The sequence below is a fragment of the Bombina bombina genome, chromosome 6, assembly GCF_027579735.1.
Source record: "Bombina bombina isolate aBomBom1 chromosome 6, aBomBom1.pri, whole genome shotgun sequence".
In the NCBI taxonomy this organism is placed as follows: domain Eukaryota; kingdom Metazoa; phylum Chordata; class Amphibia; order Anura; family Bombinatoridae; genus Bombina; species Bombina bombina.
The window spans coordinates 477,209,318-477,230,796 of NC_069504.1; the positions used below are offsets into that span (position 1 = coordinate 477,209,318).

The 21,479-nt window shown below is 39.0% G+C and overlaps 1 protein-coding gene across 3 annotated transcripts in view; it reads left to right on the forward strand.

The window, feature by feature from the left end:
• Nucleotides 1-21,479, forward strand: part of TBC1D2B (TBC1 domain family member 2B) — a 438,274-nt gene that overhangs the window by 66,624 nt on the left and 350,171 nt on the right. For all 3 annotated transcript variants that reach the window (XM_053717278.1, XM_053717279.1, XM_053717280.1), the window contains exon 4: nt 13,359-13,531. In XM_053717278.1, coding sequence (XP_053573253.1) covers nt 13,359-13,531 — 173 coding nt within the window. The remainder of the gene's footprint in view (nt 1-13,358; nt 13,532-21,479) is intronic.

Here is a 21,479-nt window from a genome sequence, read left to right on the forward strand (position 1 = left end):
GTATTCACTTCACAATAACCTATACAGTACTGATGTCACAAAAATTATAAGAAAGCATTGGGACATAATTAGAAATTGTAATAAAGATATGGAGATATTTCAACAGAACCTCATTATGGCGTTTAGGAGGGTTAGAAACTTAGAGAGATACACTTATCAGGAGTAATCTGGGACCCACCAAAAATTTAAGACAAAGCTATATAAGTCAGAAATCATTTGGGTCTTATCCTTGCTTAGGCTGCTCTAATTGCCATGCTATGATTAAAGGGAAAGAATTCACCCATCCAAGAACAGGGCACAAATATAAAATTAATGGTTATTATACATGTGAGAGATCTGATATCATTTATTTAATCAAGAGTCCATGTGCTTTGATTTACATTGGGGAATCTACTAGAAAAGATAGAGAGAGAATGAATAAGCATACATCTAATTTGAGATGTGGTGATACAGAGGCCCCGGTATCTAATCACTATATTCAGGCAGGACATAACATAAGACAAATTAGATGGCAGATCATAGACCATGTAGGGAAATTAAGAGGTGGGGGAGACAGGGGGAGGATCCTTAAAAAAAAAAAAAGGAACTTATTGGATCCATAAGTTAGATAGTATGTACCCTAAAGGGTTAAATAGAGAAATAGATTTCTCTGTCTTCATCTAATCTTAGTTACGCTCATAGGTTTACAATTGTTTAATCCTTGTATGTGATGGTTAAAGGGGAAAATACAAATTTTTTTCAAAAAAATTTAAAAATATTTTTTTAAAAAAATTAGATAAAAGTGTTAGAAATGTATCTAAACAGTTAAGTTGCATCTATATTGTAATACAGCAAGGCTTGTTCCTATATCTATTTGTTTTTAATGACATTGGTATATACATTGGTAGCTCGTCTAAGTATCACTCTTTAGGTAACTAAAGGGTTAAAAGTGATTGATGTAATAAAATATGGTAAACACTAGGGGGAGCTATTACATTGTGTGAAACATTTTGTCAAATCTGTTGGTAATTAACTTTTTAATTGATTAGCCTATATATTGTGGATATGGGCAGAAATGTTTTATATGCATGATTAAGGCCATGAAGGCCGAAACGTCTCCGTGAGAAGATTTGTTTCAATCATATTTTCTTGTTCAGGTGACATTTGAAATCTATTTTCTTATTGCTTTGTTATATCACCACTTCCTAAAGAATCTCTGAAATTTGAGGTTAAATTTCAGTCAATCAGAAGTTTTTGAGCCAGCAGGAGGATATTTGTTTTCTAGTATTATAATCTGTCATTTTTAGACATTGGGCTCTTTTACCACTGCATCCTCCTTTCCAGTTGTACGGAAGAAGCTCTTCTTTAGTGGAATCAGAATTTAAATCTGTCCAGAAGTCTACTCCTGTTAGAGGCAGTTTGGCTCCTACTGCAATGGAGAAACTAGAAGTAATTTAGTCCTGAGGGACATCTCTCCAATATTTGTGTGGGCTCAATGCAAGCTTCCAACAGCCATTCTCATTTCAGTTTCTATTAATTTCAGGGCAGACTTCCTATGCAGGAAGCAGGTCTTACTAGCAGAATGGCAGGTCCACGATTCAGCTTTTTTAGACGATTGTGGACAAGTGGAGCATTCCGGAGGTGGATCAATGACTCTAGTTTCTATCATCATGTTCCACATTTTTTCCCAGATGTTCAGGCTCTAGTAGTGAATACTCTGTCTTGGGAGTTCACTCAGATTTAGGTGTTTTCAGTTTTTTCTCTCATTCCTTATCTACTGAAGAGAATTCTGAAGGAAAATGTAATTTTTTTTGTAAACATTACATTTTTGGCCTTGCAGACCTTGGCCGTGGTTTCTCTAATGCACTGGTTTTCAAACCTGTCCTCAGGCCTCCCCAACAGCCCACATTTTTAGGTTATCTGAACTAGTGCACAGGTGAAACAATCAGCTGATTAGTAACCATGGTTATTTTACCTGCTGTCATCCAAGGTAATCCAGAAATCCTGGACATTGCTCTAGTGCAAAGGCTGACATAGATATTTTCAATATCATGGGACATGTTGCATAGGTTGACTGATATCGTCTGTTTGCTGCAGTTGAATTATTCAACCTTAGTGTTTTTAAAACTTATAAACCTAAAACTATTTGTTTTGGGTTGTTTTGAATTTAGTTTTTTTATAGGTGTTTGTTGTCCAACACTTGAGGCTTAAAGGGACAGTAAAGTCATAATTAGACATTCATGATTCAGATAGAACATGCAATTTAAAACAACTTTCCACGTTACTTCTATAATTAAATTTGCTTCCTTCTCTTGCTATCCTTTGCTAAAAGGTTTATCTAGGTAAGCTCAGGAGCAGCAAAGAACCTAGGTTCTAGCTGCTGATTGGTGGCTGCATGTATATACAGATTTTCATTAGCTCACCTATGTGTTCAGTTAGAAACCAGTAGTGTATTGCTGATCCTTCAACAATTGATACCAAGAGAATGAAACATTTTATAATAGAAGTTAATTAGAAAGTTGTTTAAAATTGTATGTTCTACCTAAAGTATGAAATACATTTTTGGAGTTTCTTGTCCCTTTAAGATTTCTTGGTAATTGCAATTCTTTCAAGTCTTGGTCCATATCCAACTAAGTTAGAGATCTACAATTTCATCCTAGGATTTTCCTTTTGGTCTTGAATGCATTAATGGATATCCCTTTTGTATCCTTCTTTGTGAAATTTCTAACTGGTTTCTTACATTGTAAACCATTTCCTTCCATAAGGCAGGGAGAGTCCATAACATCATTCCTTACTGTTGGGAAATACAACACCTGGCCACCATGAGGAGGCAAAGACACCCCAGCCGAAGGCTTAACCCCTTAACGACCAACGACGTATGGGGTACGTCCTGCAAAAAAATGCAGTTAATGACCAAGGACGTACCCCGTACGTCGTTGGTCTTTGAAAGCAGTGGAAGCGATCCTGATCACTTCCAACTGCTTTCATCTTATAGCAGTGATGCCTCGATATTGAGGCATCCTGCTATAACATTTTTTAGCCGTCCGATGCAGAGAGTGCCACCCTGTGGCCCTCTCTGCATCGGCCATTGATGGCCATGTTCGTTGGTGGGTGGGAGCTTACCAAGGGAGGCGGGTGGGCGGCCATCGGTGGGAAGGGGGGCGGGATCGATTGCGGGTGCACGCACGGGAGCGGGGCGCGTGCACGGGAGCGGGGCGCGTGCACGGGAGCGGGGCGCGCGCAGGCGGGTGGGAACCCTACACTATGAAACAATGATGGTATTCGGTGGGAGTGAGGGTGGGCAGCTCAAAACTTTAGCAGCTCAAATGTTTAGCGATCTGGTAGGGGTTGGGGGGTTGGGGGTTGAGGGAGGGCAGCTACACTACAGAAAATAGTATTTTTTTAAAAAAAAAATAAAAAAAAAACATTTCATTTCAAACTGGGCACTGGCAGACAGCTGCCAGTACCCAATATGGTGCAATAAGGCAGAGAGAGGGGGGTTAGAGAGCTGTTTGGGGGGGGATCAGGGAGGTTGGGGGCTAAGGGAGGATACTACAGAACAGAATTATTATTTTTTTTTAAAAAAACCCCAAAAAAACTCTTATTTTAGTACTGGCAGACTTACTGCCAGTACTTAAGATGGCGGGGACAATTGTGGGGTGGGGGAGGGAAGAGAGCTGTTTGGGAGGGATCTAGGGGTGTGATGTGTCATGTGGGAGGTTGATACCTACACTAAAGCTAAAATTAACCCTGCAAGCTCCCTAAAAGCTCCCTAATTAACCCCTTCACTGCTGGGCATTATAAACGTATGGTGCGCAGCGGCATTTAGCTGCCTTCTAATTACCAAAAAGCAAAGCCATATATGTCTGCTATTTCTGAACAAAGGGGATCCCAGAGAAGCTTTTACAACCATTTATGCCATAATTGCACAAGCTGTTTGTAAATAATTTTAGTGAGAAACCTAAAATTGGGAAAATGTTACGTTTTATTTTTATTTGTTCACATTTGGCGGTGAAATGGTAGCATGAAATATACCAAAATGGGCCTAGATCAATACTTTGGGTTGTCTACCTCACTACACTAAAGCTAAAATTAAAACTACAAGCTCCCTACATGCTCCCTAATTAACCCCTTCACTGCTGGGCATAATACACGTGTGGTGCGCAGCGTCATTTAGCGGCCTTCTAAATACCAAAAGGCGATGCCAAAGCCATATATGTCTGCTATTTTTGAACAAAGGGGATCCCAGAGAAACATTTACAACCATGTATGCCATAATTGCACAAGTTGTTTGTAAATAATTTCAATGAGAAACCTAAAGTTTGTGAAAACATTTGTGAAAAAGTGAACATTTTTTTTTATTTGATCGCATTTTGTAGTGAAATGGTGGCATGAAATATACCAAAATGGGCCTAGATCAATACTTTGGGATGTCTTCTAAAAAAATATATATACATGTCAAGGGATATTCAGGGATTCCAGACAGATATCAGTGTCCCAATGTAACTAGCGCTAATTTTGAAAAAAAGTGGTTTGGAAATAGCAAAGTGCTACTTGTATTTATTGCCCTATAACTTGCAAAAAAAGCAAAAAACATGTAAACATTGGGTATTTCTAAACTCAGGACAAAATTTAGAAACTATTTAGCATGGGTGTTTTTTAGTGGTTGTAGATGTGTAACAGATTTTGGGGGTCAAAGTTAGAAAAACTGCGTTTTTTTTTCCATTTTTTCCTCATATTTTATATATTTTTTTACAGTAAATTATAAGATATGATGAAAATAATGGTATCTTTAGAAAGCCCATTTAATGGCGAGAAAAACGGTATATAATATGTGTGGGTACAGTAAATGAGTATGAGGAAAATTACAGCTAAACACAAACACCGCAGAAATGTAAAAATAGCCTTGGTCCCAAACGGACAGAAAATGGAAAAGTGCTGTGGTCATTAAGGGGTTAAAGGGACAATGAAACCCAAATTTTTTCTTTCGGGATTCAGATAGAGCATGCAATTTTAAGCAACTTTCTAATTTACTCCTATTATCAAATTTTCTTCGTTCTCTTGCTATCTTTATTTGAAAAAGAAGGCATCTAAGCAATTTTTTATATCAGAACCCTGGACAGCACTTGTTTATTGGTCAGTTAAATTAATCCACCAAGATTAATCCAGCAAGAATAACCCAGGTTGTTCACCAAAAATGGGCCGGCATCTAAACTTACATTATTGCTTTTCAAATAAAGATACCAAGAGAATGAAGAAAATTTTAAAATAGGAATAAATTAAAAAGTTGCTTAAAATTGCATGCTCTATCTGAATCATGAAAGAAAAAAATTGGGTTCAGTGTTCCTTTAAATATCCCTCCCACTTCCCCTATCCCCTAGTTATTCTTTGCCTTTCGTCACTATAGGAGGTGGCAGAAAAGTGTCAGAAGATTTGGATAGTCCTGTAATGGGTATGTTCCCTTCAAGAAAGGACTGCAGTTTTAAGTAATTCTGTCAACCTTTCAGTGAGAGTATTGATGAAAGTTAGTCTGGAGATGCAGGGAAAGTTTTTCTGCAAACCTATCCAGACTGCTGCCTAACAGCTCCCGGGCAATCAGTGTTGACGAGTTTCACTGCTTGCTGTTACACACTCAAATCCATGTCAGAGAAGTCACTGCAAGACTGCCACACTTGAGAGGCTGTGCCTGTTCCACAGCATGGATCCTGGAGGTAAGATAGTTTTATATATACTATCTTGCTATATATTGGGTCACAATGTAGCTCCTTTATGCTTTAATAAGATCAAGAGTTAATATCTCCTTCAGGGAGATTCTTTGAACAGCAAGGGGTTATTTAATACTGCTTTTATGTGAGAGTTTTTTGGGCTCATAGACTGTGTGCTTTTGGCTTAGAACAAACCTGTTTCACTTTCGTTTTGATGTGTTGCATAGCTCATAATAGCTTGGCGCCTTTTTCATAGCAGGGGGAAGTCCTGTCCTACGCATTACGTGACCGTGTGCAGTCTTTTTTAGTTTTTTTCTGCGATCTTGCTGCGAACGTCGCTCTTAAGGAGAGTGTTTTCTCTGTTAGCTGTCTGGATGTAGGAGGTGGTGAGTGCCCCAGCCATTTGGATTATAAAGGTGCCGTTTTTTGAATAAAGTGTTTACCTTTTGTCTGTCCTTCTGTGAATATATCCTAGCTATGGAGGACTCTGATATTGCATTAGAAGGTTCCGCTCCTTCTGTACTGATTAATAATTCCTGTTTATATTGTGAGGAGGCTGTGGTTTGCCCGCCTGCTCAATTTTGTTCCATTTGCCTAAGCACTGTTCTAAAGTCTAAGAAGAAAGACAAGCCTGTTAATACTCATAGCACTATTTGCCCCTCTGAGCCGTCTACCTCTCAGGAATCTGGGTCTCGAGAGATTACTACCCTTTTGTACACTACCCGCTCCACATGCAATTCCCCACGGCCAAACTAATCCTCCATCAGGAGGGGGCTTTTTTCCTGCAGACTTTACCGCGCAGTTACAATCGGCGGTGTCTGCGGCCCTGAGTGCCTTACCTCCCTCTAACAAACGCAAGAGAAAGGTTAAACATAGTTCTCCTGACCTAGAGTCGGAGACTTCAGCTTCTAAACCTCCTTCAGTGGAGGAACCCTCCTTTTAGATTTAAAATTGAGCATCTGCGTTTTTTATTAAAGGAGGTTCTGTCTACTCTAGAGGTTCCAGAGGCTACACTCCCTGAGGAACCTAAGATCCCTATATTAGACAGGGTTTATGAAGACACGTAGGTCCCTCTGACTTTTCCTGTGCCAGTTAAGATGGCAAACATTATTATAAGGAATAGGAACTTCTTTTTCCCCTCCTCAACTTTTAAAAAATTATTCCCGGTCCCTGACTCTCAATTAGACTTGTGGGGTTCCATCCCTAAGGTATTTCTACTCTGGCTAAGCGTACTACTATCCCTCTGGAGGATAAGTTCCTCTTTTAGAGAGCCTATGGATAAGAAAATTGAAAACTTTCTGAGGAAGATGTTTCAACATACAAGGTTTTTATTTCAACCGGCAGCAACTGTAGGCGTGGTTGCTGGAGCAGCTACCTAATGGTGTGACACTCTGTAAGAGCTCATTGAGGTTGAGACTCCCCTCGTGGATATTCAGGAGAGAATTAAGGCTCTGAGAATTGCTAACTCCTTCAGCTGTGACGCGAATATGCAGATTATTCGCTTTAATGCAAAGGCTTCTGGCTTTGCGGTCCTAGCCGCCGGGCTCTCTGGTTGAAGTCTTGGTCTGTTGATATGACTTCTAAATCCAGACTCCTTTCTCCTCCATTCAAGGGGAAGATTTTATTTGGTCCAGGGCTAGACTCCATTATTTCTACGGTTCCGGAGGGAAAGGTGTCTTCCTACCGCAGGATTAGAAAAATAGGCCTAAGGGACAGCAATTGTCTAATTTTCGTTCCTTTCATTCTGACAAATCACAACGACGGCAATCTTCCTCCAAGTCCAAGCAGCCTAAGAGTACTTGGAAGCCGGCTCAGTCCTGAAATAAGTCCAAACAGAAGCCGGCCGAGAACAAATCGGCATTCAGGGGTGGCACCCAATCCGGGATCACATCGAGTAGGGGCAGACTTTCTTTTTTTCAGATGCTTGGTTCCAGATGTACAGGACCCTTGGGTCCTGGAGTTTGTATCTCAGGGATACAGGATAGTATTCAATTCTCATCTGCCCAGGGGCAGATTCCTTCTCTCCAGTCTGTCTACAAGACCAGAAAAGAGGGCTGCCTTCTTAGGTTGCGTATGGGATCTCTCCTCTCTAGGAGTAATTGTCCCGGTACCTACAGCAGAAAGAGGTTTGGGGTTTTATTCAAACCTTTTCATGATTCCAAAGAAGGAGGGAACTTTTTGTCCAATTCTGGACCTAAAGCGCCTAAACAAGTTTCTGAGTGTTCCCTCTTTCAAGATGGAGACAATATGATCAATCCTTCCTCTGGTTCAGGAAGGACAGTTTATTACCACAATAGACCTAAAGGATGCATACCTTCACATACCAATACACAGGGAACATTTTCAGTTCCTGAGGTTTGCCTTTCTGGACCAGCACTTCCAGTTCATAGCTCTTCCGTTTGGTTTAGCTACTGCTCCAAGGATATTTTCAAAGGTTCTGGGGGCTCTTCTAGCCGTTGCCTGTAGTGCCTTACCTGGACGATATCTTGGTACAGGCACCATCTTTTTGTTTAGCGGAAGAACATTCAGAGTCCCTTCTCAAACTTCTTTGTTCACATGGTTGGAAGATAAACTTGGAAAAGAGCTCTCTTACTCCAAATTCAAGGGTGAACTTCCTGGGGACAATAATAGACTCCATATCCATGAGGATATTCCTCACAGATCAGAGACGTTGCAAGCTAACTTCTGCATGTCTTGCCCTCCAGTCCTCCTTGAGACACTCAGTGTATGGAGGTGATTGGACTCATGGTGTCCTGTATGAACTTCATTCCTTTTTGCCAGATTCCATCTCAGACCCTTACAACTATGCATGCTGAGACAACCTGTTGAGAGACTCGCTCTCTTGGTGGCTCTGTCCAGATCATCTGTCCCAAGGCACGTGATTCTTGAGACCGTCCTGGGAGATTGTGACTACAGACACAAGCCTTTTCGGCTGGGTAGCCGTTTGGGGTGCCAAGAAGGCACAAGGTCTGTGGTCTTTTGGAACTCCAGGCAATCTTCAATGCCTTGAAGGCTTGACCTCTTCTGGGTTCGTCCCAGTTTATCAGATTCCAATCAGACAATATAACCTTGATTGCCTACATCATCCATCAGGGGGGAACGAGAAGTTCCTTGGCAATGAGAGAAGTGTCTCAGATACTAGAGTGGGCGGAGACTCACAGATGTATGCTGCCAGTGATTCACATTCCGAGTGTGGACAACTTTGAAGCAGACTTCCTCAGCAGGCAATCCTTTCACCCAGGGGAATGGTCTCTCCACCTGAGGTGTTTGCAGAGATATGCAGCGAGTGGGGGACGCTGGAGATAGATCTCATGGCATCCCAGCTCAATACCAAGCTAACCAGGTACGGGTCGTGGAGATCCTCAGGCAGAATTGATAGATGCCCTATCAGTGCCATGGAGGTTCAGACTCTTATCTTTTTCTTCCATTACTGCTTCTCCCTCGTGTGGTGGCTCGCGTCAAGCAGGAGCGAGCATCAGTGATTCTGATTGCTCCATCGTGGCCGCAAAGGACATGGTTTGCGTATCTGGTGGGGGTGTCCTCATCTCCTCAGTGAAGGTTACCTTGTCACAGAGATCTGCTGATACAGGGTCGAAATCTAGATTCTGACTGCGTGGAGATAGAACATTTAGTCTTATCCTTAAGAGGTTTTTATGAGTGTGTTATCGACACTCTGGTTCAAGCTCGTAAGCCAGTTACTCGTCGTATCTACCATAAAGTGTGGAGGACTTGCTTGTACTGGTGTGAAGAGCGTGGCTATTTCTGGCAAAAGATTAAGGTTGCCAGATTTGTATCTTTTCTCCAGGATGGTCTGGAGAAGGGTCTATCTGCTAGTTCCCTGAAGGGACAGATATCGGTCCTGTCGGTGTTACTGCACAAGAGATTGGCTGAGCTTCCGGATGTGTAGTCCTTTGTTAAGGCTCTGACTAGGATCAGAACTGTGTTTAGATCTGGGGCTCCACTTTGGAGCCTAAATCTTGTTCTTAGTGTTTTGCAGCAGGCTCCGTTTGAGCCTATGCATACTGTTGACATTACATTGTTATCTTGAAAGGTTCTTTTTTTGCTGGCTATTGCCTATTTGCGCAGAGTTTCTGAGATTTCTGCTTTACAATGTGACTCGCCTTATCTTGTTTTCCATGCTGATAATGCTGTTTTACATACTAAATTAGGGTTACTCCCTAAGGTGGCGTCAGACTGTAATATTAATCAAGAAATTGTTGTTCCTTCCTTGTGTCCTAATCCTTCCTTCTTCAGCGAAGGAACGCTTGCTTCACAATCTGGATTTGGTTTGTGCCTTGAAGTTCTATCTTCAGGCTACTAAGTAATTCAGACAATCTTCCTCTTTGTCATCTATACAGGGAAGCGTAAGGGGCAGAAGGCTGCTACGACTTCCCTATCTTTCTGGTCGAGGAGTATCATCCACAAGTTTGACCTTCTTCTTTTTTTTTTTTTTTTTTTTTGTTGTTCCCTCCCGCTATTCATTCAGTGTCCTCTGGAGCTTGGGAATATTTTCCCAACAGTAAGGAATGAAGTTGTGGACTCTCCCTGCCTTATGGAAGGAAAACATAATTTATGCTTACCAGATAAATTCCTTTCCTTCCTGGCAGGGAGAGTCCACGACCCCGCCTGTAATTTATTTTTTTATGGGTGGCTCCCTTTTTTATATTTTGTTCTTTCGGCACCTTTATACCCTGATGTTTCTAACATTCAGCACTTTATGATCTGTATTGCAAAGTCCTTATTAATAACCCTTAAAGGTTGCCATGTTGTAACATCAACTGTGATTTAAGCAGGCTTCAATATACTTGTCATATTACTTTAAACTCTCTTACATGAGTGTATAACTGTAGCCCTCTGCTTAATGGCGAGTATTGTGTTTTAAAAGAGATACAGTATTTTTGTTCCAAAACTGATTTCACACATGTGTCTTAATGTAATGCTGTAACATGCAAAGTATTAGTAAACAGATCGATGGAAACATCTTTGTATAGAGATAATACAGTTTCAAAAAGCAGTTGCTATTTCACACTTTCAAAGAACCTTAGTCCTGTGTATCAAGTGGTATAATATATTGTATCCAAAGTAACTAATAAGCTGTATGGACTCAGTTCAGATGAAGTGGATATACATGCACAATATACAAAGTAACATTTCCAAGTTGCTCACTGTACCGGTCCCATTACCGCGGGATAGCGGTTTATCTCTGAGAACTCCGCCACACCGGTCAGCTTAGCATCAGTTGAGGAGCAATGACTGTATACCTCCACGGCTTTCTCCGATTCCGCTCCTTAAACATGTACGCCAAAATATTGAGGTAAATGACAGTCAGCAGACTTGCTTTGTAAATCGTTCCAAAGCTTTATTTTGTAGTGAAAACAAACAGGCTAACGCCACTGCACACACCACCTGTCATTTCTGTCACCTGACTGTCATTTACCTCGATATTTTGGAGTACCCTGATGTTTCTCCTACTTTTCCTTGTTCCCTCGGCAGAATGACTGGGGGATAGGGGAAGTGGGAGGGATATTTAAGCCTTTAGCTGTTGTGTCTTTGCCTCCTCATGGTGGCCAGGTATTGTATTTCCCAACAGTAAGGAATTAAGTTGTGGACTCTCCCTGCCAGAAAGGAAAGGAATTTATCTACTAAGCATAAATTATGTTTTTTCTAGTGGCTATTACATCAGCAGAGAATGTTTTTTTTATTAGAAAGTCCTTGTTTGGGATAGACTAGGCTTTCTCAAAGTCTCTACCATCTCTATTTAGATTGTACAAGTTGTTTTCAGTTCATACAAGTAATAAAAGAATGAGCAAGTTCCAAAGGGACTCATGGCATACTCAACTGTAGGGTATCTGCTGCATTATAGGTTTCAAAGCAGATGCCAAGGCAGAGGAACTTTGTTAGGCAGCTATTAGGAGATGGTATCATATCTTCATTGACATTCCATATTTCAAGCTTAATGTACGCCAATCAGCTTCTGCTGGGTTTAACTGTAAAGTGTTATTCTCATTTATTATAAGCTGGATATTCGTCAATCAGCTTCTGCAAATTTAATCGCAAGTTTTTGTCTTCAGTATTGTCTTAAATAATTTTTTATATATTTTTTGCAGTATTATTTTTGCACTTGTTTTTCCCCCATCCTTGTTATTGTTCTACAGCTTCTTATTCTTCTCATTGGTAAGTATTACTACCACGGTGTGCCCATATCCCTGGGTAAGACCTACCCGACTCCCTCCCATTTACCTGGACCACCTATTAGGCTGGACATCTCTAGGAAGAGGTACTGTCTGGGAGTTACCTTTGTACAGCTAACTATGGGTTTGGACAGTTGTTTCCATGCCCCATCGGGGAGGGGTTTTTACATATGAAGATATATATTAAATTATAAAAAAAATTTTTTAACATGATCCTTAGACATATTAAATGAACTTATTACACTTATTCTGCCGCCATAATGAGCGTAGTCCTTATATTTACCACTTAGTACTTGTACCACTGTGCTAAATGTGCACCCCACATAATTTGCGTTTGGTCATGAATGGGTTTGCATTTGTTCTTCTTAAAATAATCTTCAAGTTTTACTATTTGGTCATTCCTATGTATCCATTGAGCTATGCATGGTGTCTCAGAAGTTTTCCATCTATAAGCTATAAGGGATTTTATACTATTACTCAGAATGTTGTTAAAAACTTTTTTTTTGGGCTGTTGTGAAACGTTTAGGAGCCTTGTGGAGCAACCATAAATATGGTTCTAGAGGGAACATTTTATAATTTTGGAGGGTTCTAGAGAAAACTCTTCCCATATTTTTGCAACCTTTGGACATGACCACCATGTGTTCCCCTTAGAATCACTGCACCTTCAACAGTTATCACTCTGCGTATGAAATATTTTTTTTTTTATCTGGTTGGGGTTAAATATCATCTCTGTAGCATTTTCATGTTAATTTCTAGTAATTTGCTAGAAGTTGAAGATTTTAGGATGTTTCTAAATATATATTGAGTATCATGCGGTGTAATGTCAATGTTCCACCATACTATGTAATAAGAGTCAAACCCAGGAGTAGTTTGTTGTAGCATTGCATAAACTAACAATAGGGTGTGTCCCAATGGTTTAGGGGATATACATAAGTTCTCAAAAGCAGTAAGGGCTCTAAGAAGGTTCCTCCTGTCAGGATGTTTAATTATATAGGAAATACATTGACGGTGTAAAAGCCAATGCTGAAGAATGTTAACCCGTTGTCCAACAATTCTCAGGTTGTATAAAGCCTGTCCTCACAACCTAGTTGATATATCATTAATGTTCTGTATTTATGTTGTATAAGAAGTTTTAATTGGCTTAGGCCTGGGGTAAGCCAGGCCCGTATTTTATTTAGAGATTAATATTTACTTTTACCCAAGTACTGAGATGTACATACAGAAACTATGAAGATTGACCCAGATTTGGGGGAAAGAGGAAACACAAGAAACTGTATTTTTGAAAGATGGAAATTTAATACTGTAAAACATGTATTCGTTATTTTTGCATCTCATTTACCAGACTAACATAGTTACTTAGCCTTCATATGTAAACTTCTTGTCTTATACATTGTCTGCATGCATTAAATTCCTGTTAATTGATCTAAACATATTTGTTGTCTAAGGGAGTGCCCCTTTTGATGATCTTTCTTCTTGCTGTCAGAACTTCAATGCAAAGTCTTCGTCCGGGTAAAAACAGTAGCGATAGCAGAAAGAGTGTGTTCTATACCAGTGAGGAGTGGGAACTGCTGGACCCAACTGCCAAGGAGCTGGAAGAATCCCTTTTGCATGATGAGAGGAGGAAACAGTCAGCGGAACCAGTCAAAGGGAACATAGGTAAAGGCACTGAGGAGAGTCGCCATCCTACATGTTATTACTTATATCTGTATTGTTCATGTTTAATACAGCTTGATTAATAGTTGGCTGCTTTCATAAAAACAAGACATAACAAGTGATTTTTCTTTTCCCAGTCCCACAGGCTTATCAGGTTTAGAGTAGCATGTTTAACAGAGAGAAAGTGTGGGTAACACTGAGGAGACTGAAGATAATGGAGAAATTGATATTCTAGGCAGTAAGAGTTTTTTGAGGGATAAGAAACTGAGTATTTATGGGAGAGATACTGAACTGTGATTTCTGTAAAACTGGTATTGCTGTGAAGTTGCATTATATTAGACTAGTTGATAAGCCTGCCCAGAGGGCAGTCTACGTGTTTAAAAATGTAACCTCCCAAGGTACAAAAAATAAAAAAACAGAAAAAAAATAAACAAAGCTATCCAAAATAATAAAATTAAACCTAAACTAATGCCCCTTTATTTTATAAAATAAAAAATCCCCCCCAAAATTAAACACCCCGTAATCTAATACTAAACTACCAATAGCCCTTAAAATTTCTTTTTGTAGGTCATTGCCCTAAAGAAATGAGCTCTTTTACATTAAAAATAAACAAAGTCCCCCCTAACAGTAAAACACCCCCACCAACCAAACACCCCAAAGTAAAAAAACCTAACACTGATAAACTTAAACTACCCATTGCCCCTAAAGGGGCATTTGTTTGGGCATTGCCCTTAAAAGAGCATTCAGCTTTTTCTTCCATGTAATTGGCAAGAGTTCATGAGCTAGTGACGTATGGGATATACAATCCTACCAGGGGCAAAGTTTCCCAAACCTCAAAATGCCTATAAATACACCCCTCACCACACCCACAATTCAGTTTTTACAAACTTTGCCTCCTATGGAGGTGGTGAAGTAAGTTTGTGCTAGATTTCTACGTTGATATGCGCTTCTCAGCTTTTTTGAAGCCCGATTTCCTCTCAGAGTACAGTGAATGTCAGAGGGATGTGAAGGGAGTATTACCTATTGAATACAATGGTCATCCTAATGGGGATCTATTTCATAGGTTCTCTGTTATCGGTCATAGAGATTCATCTCCTACCTCCCTTTTCAGATCTACGATATACTCTCATATTTCATTACCTCTACTGATAACCGTTTCAGTACTAAAGTTCTAAATATATGTATTGTACTTATATTAGCCATGATTCAGGTTCAGTATATTTCCTTTTTGCAGACTGTCAGTTTCATATCTGGGAAATGCATTTTTTTAAAAAAAAGATTTCTTACCTGGGGTTTAGTCTTTTTCAAATTGACTCTTTTTTTTTAAATTGCGGGCTGTATTAGGCTCGCGAGGGCGCAAAATGCCAAAATTTATTGCGTCATTCCTGGCGCAAAATTTTTTTGTCGCGAATGTTACGTTCATTTTATTTATTTTTTATTTATTGCGTCATTTCCGGCGTCTTAGTTGGCGCCGAGTCCTTCACGAGTTTGTGTCATCTATGACGCTAGTGTTTTGTTTCCGGACATTTTTGGCGCCAAAAAATATTTTTCTGTTTGTGGTGCGCCATACTTGGCGCCAAATATTTTCATTACTTAAGACCCTTTTCCTTTTGCCTCTGGCCTTTTTTCTATGTCAGAGGGCTATGCTGTTGCATTTTTTCCCATTCTTGAAACTGTCATATAAGGAAATTGATAATTTTGCTTTATATGTTGTTTTTTCTTTTACATTTGCAAGATGTCTCAAACTGTTCCTGTCTCAGAAAAACACTGTTGGAATCCTGCTGACTGATATCAGTTCTACCAAAGCTAAGTACATTTATTGTAATGTTATGGAGATTATATCTTCAGCTGTGGTTTGTAATAAGTTATCATGATAAACTTTTACATGCAGAGATTATGTCCATCAGTAATAATGCATTGCCTGTTGCTATTCTTTTAACATCTAATGTACAAGATATACCTGTGAATTTATAAGAATATTTTTCCGATTCTATTCAGAAGGCTTTGTCTGCCATCCCGCCTTCTAATAAATGTAAAGGTCTTTATTTAAACTTCTCATAAGGTTGATGAAATTTCAAATGACCGACAACATACTGATTCAGAAGATCCTTCATCAGATATTGACACTAACAAATCTTCTTATTTATTTAAAATGGAGTACATTCGTTCTTTGTTGAAGAAGTGTTGATTATATTGGATATTGAGGAGATTAGTCCTCTTGATTTTAAAACTAGTAAACATTTAAATTCTGTTTATAATCCTCCTGTGGTTATTTGAGGTTTTTCCAGTTCCTGATACTATTTCTGATATGATTTCTAAGGAATGGAATAGGCTTGGTACTTCTTTTATTCCCTCTTTAAGGTTTTACAAATTGTATCCTTTACCAGCAGTTAGATTGGAGTTTTGGGAAAAAGATCCCCAAAGTTGATGGGGCTATCTCTACTCTTGCTAAACATACTACTATTCCTAAGGAAAATAGTATTTATTTTAAGATCCTTCAGATAGGAAACTTGTATCTTATCTAAGGAAAGTTAATTTATTTTCAGGTCCTTTTCTTAGGCCTGCAATTTCTTTGCGGAACAAGTATCTGATCATGATTTGTCTAGCATTGTTAACTTGATTCAACATGCTAATAATTTCATTTGTGATGCCATTTTTTGATATTATCAAAATTGATGTTAAATCTATGTCTTTAGCTATTTTAGCTAGAAGAGCTTTGTGGCTTAAATCTTAGAATGCTGATATGATTTCTAAATCCAGATTTCTATTTTTTTCCTTCCAAGGTAATAAATTATTTCATCCACAGTTGGATTCAATACTTTCAACTGTTACTGTGGAGAAGGGAGTTTTTTTGCCTCAAGATTAAGTTCTAAGGGTAAATTTTAAGCTTCTTCCGTTTTTCGCTCTTACTAAGGAACTGAAACCTAACTCTTCCCCAAGGAATATGTTTCCAATTGGAAGCCTTCATTAAATTGGAATAAATTTGAGCCATTTAAGAGATCAAAGCCAGCCCCCAAGTCCGCATGAAGGTGTGGCCCTTATTCCAGCTCATCTGGTAGGGGGCAAATTAAGATTTTTCTAAGTTGTTTGGATCATTTCGGTCCAAAGTCCTTAGATTCAGAATATTGTTTTCTCAGGGGTACAGAATAGGATTCAGAGTAAGACCGCCTGTGAGAAGTTTTTTTCTCTCATTCCAGCAATCCCAGTAAAGGCTCAGACTTTTCTGAAGTGTGTTTCAGACCTGGAGTTATCTGGGGTAATCATGCCAGTTCCGTTTCAGGAACAGGGTCTGGGGTTTTATTCAAAACTATTCATTGTCCCAAAGAAAGAAAATTCATTCAGACCAGTTTTGGATCTAAAAATTTTGAATTGACATGTAAGAGTACCATATTTCAGAATGGCGACTATAAGGTCTTTTCTGCCTTTTGTTCAGCAAGGGCATTATATGCCCACAATAGACTTACAGGATGCATATCTTCATATTCTGATTATTATCACTTTCTGAGATTCTGTTTTTTAGAGAAGCATTACCAATTTGTTGCTCTTCCTTTCTGGTCTAGCGACAGCTCTAGGAATCTTTTCAAAGGTTCTCGGTGTTTTCTTATTTGGACAATATCTTGGTACTTGCTCAGTCTTTACGTTCGGCAGAATCTAATATGAATCAACTTCTGTTGTTTCTTAAAAGACATGGTTGGAGGATCACTTTACCAAAAAGTTCCTTGATTCCTCAGACAAGGGTCACCTTTTTAGGTTTCCAGATAGATTGTGTCCATGTTTCTGTCTCTAACAGACAGACAATTTAAATTGGGTTCAGCTTGTCGGAACCTTCAGTCTCTGTTTTTCTTCAGTAGCTATGTGCATGGAAGTTTTAGGTCTCATGACTGCAGCATCAGACTCGATTCCCTTTGCTTGTTTTCGTATGAGACCTTTCCAGCTTTGTATGCTGAATCAATGGTGCAGGGATTATTCTAGGATATCACAATTAATATCCTTAAATCCCAATATAGAACTATCTCTGACTTGGCGGTTAGATCACCATCGTACTGTTCTAGGGGTCTCTTTGGTTCGTCCAACCTGGACTGTGATCACAACAGATGCGAGTCTTTTCAGGTTGGGAAGTTGTTTGAGGATCTCTGATAGCACAAGGGGTTTGGAAATCTCAAGAGGCGAGATTACCAATAAATATTTGGAACTCCATGCAATTTTCAGGGCTCTTCAGACTTGGCCCCTGTTGAAGAGAAGTCCATTCAATTGCTTTCAAGACAGACAATATCACAGCTGTGGCCTATGTCAATCATCAGGGTGTGACTCACAGTCCCCTAGCTATGAAGAAGTATCTCTAATACTTTTTGGCTGGAATACAGCTCTTGTCTAATTTCTGTGGTTCATATCCCAGGGGTAGACAATTGGAGAGCGGATTATTTCAACCGTCAGACTATACATCCAGGGGAGTGGTCTCTCCATCCAGATGTGTTTTCTCAGATTTTTCAGATGTGGGGTCTTTCAGAAATAGATCTGATGGCTTCTCATCTAAACCAGAAGACTTCCCAGGTACCTGTCCAGGGATCTTCAGGCGGAAGCAGTGGATACGTTGACACTTTCTTGGTGCTACCAACCTGCTTATATTTCCCACCTCTAGATCTTCTTCCAAGAGTGATATCCATAATCATCATGGAACAGTCATTTATTTTGCTGGTAGTTCCAGCATGGCCTCACAGGTTTTGATATGCAGATTTTGTTCGGACCTCTTCCATTAAGGTCGAATTTTCTGTCTCAAGGTCCGTCTTTCCATCAGGATTTCAAATCATTAAAATTGAAGGTATGGAAATTAAACGTCTAGTGCTTAGTCATAGAGGTTTCTCTGACTCAGTGATTAATACTATGTTACAGGCTCGTAAATCTATTTTAGAAAGATGTATTATCGAGTTTGAAAGACCTTATTTGCATGATGTTCTTCTCATAAGTTCACTTGGCATTCTTTCAGAATTCCTAGATTTTTACAGTTTCTTCAGGTTGGTTTAAATAAAGGTTTTGTCTGCAAGTTCCTTGAAGGGACAAATTTCTGTTCTTTCTGTCTCATTTCACAGAAAGATTGATAAGCTTCCTGATATTCACTGTTTTTGTACAGGCTTTGGTTTGTATCAAGCCTGTCATTAAATCAATCTATCCTCCTTGGAGTCTTATTTTGGTTTTGAAGGCTTTACAGGCTCCTCCATTTGAGCCTATGCTCTCTTTGGACATTAAAATACTTTCTTGGGAAATGTTGTTCCTTTTGGCCATCTCTTCTGCTAGAAGAGTTTCTAAATTATCTGCTCTTTCTTGTGAATCTCATTTTCTGATTTTTTTTTTCCTCAGGATAAGGCGGTTTTGCGGAATTCATTTAAATTCTTACCTAAGGTTGTGAATTCTAACAACATTAATAGAGAAATTGTTGTCCCTTCCTAATCCTAAGAATTCTTTGGAGAAATCCTTACATTCTTTGGATGTGGTAAGAGCTTTGAAATATTATGTTGAACTACTTAAGATTTCAGGAAGACTTCTAGTCTATTTGTTATCTTTCCTGGTTCTAGGAAATGTCAGAAGGCTTCTGCCATTTCCTTGGCTTTGTGGTTAAAGCTTTTGATTCATTCAGCTTATTTGGGGTCGGGTCAAGCCCCGCCTCAGAGAATTACAGCTCATTCTACTTGATTAGTCTCCACTTCGTGGGCTTTTTAGAATGAAGCTTCAGTTGTTCAGATTTGCAAAGCAGTAACCTATTCTTCTTTGCATACATTTACTAGATTCTACCGTTTTGATGTATCTGCTTCTTCAGAAGCATTTTTTTGCCTGGTTTTTCAGGCAGCTGATTCAGTTTGATTCTTCTGCTTATGTTTTAAGTTTTTTCTTTTCATTTAATGAGAATTAACTTAGATTTTGGGTTGTGGATTATTTTTTTTCAGCGAAAAATGGCTGTTTTTATTTTTATGCCTCCCTCTCTAGTGACTCTTGCTTGGAGTTCCACATCTTGGGTATTGCTATCCCATACGTCACTAGCTCATGGACTCCTGCCAATTACATGAAAGAAAACATAATTTATGTAAGAACTTGCCTGATAAATTCATTTCTTTCATATTGGCAAGAGTCAATGAGGCCCACCTAACACTAAAGCCCCAAATAGGTACTCACGGTTTCAAAAGTCCGGTGGAGAAGGTCTTCGTCCAGGCTGGTCCATCATCTTCATCCATAGCAAAGGCGGTCCGGAGCGGTCTTCTCAGATGTGCACGGAGTGAAGGTGGCACAGAGGTCTGGAGCGCTGTTCCCAGATTTGGCGATCCTTGGCGGCGGTCATCGGCGACGACACTCCTCGGCGGCAGTGGTCCTCGGCGAAGGCGTGGAGGTTCCTCTTTATGAGATCGCCGGCTGCACACTGAAGTTCGAATTCAAGGTACCCCATATTTTTGGGGTACCTTGCATTCCTATTGGCTGAAATTTCGCTGTGGATGAAGATGATGGTCCCGCCTGGAAGAAAACCTTCTCCGCCAGGCTTCTGAAACCGTGAGTACCTATTTGGGGCTTTAGTATTAGTTTGTTTTTGGGTGGGTTTTTGTTTTTTTAGATTAGGGTTTATTGGGCAATATGCAAAAGAGCTGAATACCCTTTTAAGGGCAGTGAAAAAGAGCTGAATGGGTTTGGTGGGTGGGGGGTCGTACTGTTAGGGAGGACTTTGTTTATTTTTAATGTAAAAGAGCTGATTTCTTTAGGGCAATGCCCTACAAAAAGCCCTTTTAAGGGCTATTGGTAGTTTATTCTTAGATTAGGGGTGTTTTTATTTTGGGGGGCTTTTTTATTTTCATAGGATTAGGTTTATTTTTTTATTTTAGATAGTGTTGTTTATTATTTTTTTGTAATCTTAGACTTTTTTATTTTTCTATAATTTTTTTGCGTTGTGGGGGTTTAGGAGTTAATAGGAAAATTAGGTTTAATGCGTTGTGGGGGGTTGGCGGATTAAGGGTTAATAGATGTATTAGGTAGTTTGCGGTGTTGTAGTTGGTTAGGGGTTAATAATTTTATTATTTTTTACGGTTAATTTTTTTCTTAATAGTTCGTACGGGCGTTTTTTTTTTTTTTTTAATTTAATACTTATTGCGGGTGATTTTTTTTCTTTTTTACTTATTGCAGAATTTTTTTTGTTTTGTTTTTTTATACTTGTTGCGGGCATGTTTTTGTTTTTTTTAATACTTAGTTTGCCTTCTCTGCATCATGGTGGATTCTGAAAATTGCAGGGTGGTGCATCCAGGTGAATTCTTTTGGCTGCGCACTAGAGCTGCAACAACTAATCGTCATAATTGATAATAATCGATTATGAAAATAGTTTTCAACGAATCTCATCGATTAGTTGGTTTGCAATTAGTTGCTTTTGTGCAACCCAGATATAATAGTCATCATTTGTATTGTTTATATTAAAGCAGGTGATTTTAGACTATGCTTTGCATGATATAGTGCCAAGCTTGGTATTTACATCTAGCCCTAGATTGATGGGAGTTAATGCACTATGTGCACTATTATCTGTTTGTACAATTATTAGCGTATTGCTTGCTATTGCTGATTATATGTACTGTATAAATAAATGTGTAAGGCTTTGTCCTGTTATTGATATAAAGTCCTTAACGCTTTTTAATTTTTTTTAATTTTTTTTAGATATTTTTTTTTTTTTTTTTGGTTTTCAAAGCTTTATTGAAGAGTAAACAGAAAATAAACAAAATCCGTACATCAGAAGTCATGAGATACAGGAATACTTGTACAGGTGACTCTATGGAGTCCAATAAGCTGCATAAAGATAAAGTATCAATGAGTGGGTTAAATTTAATAGAGAGTCCAGATAAGATTCTGAAAGCCCATTCATGTTCATCTCGATGTACTATAACAATATTATAATTATATAACCATTTTTAGTCAGAAAAGATAATTGAAC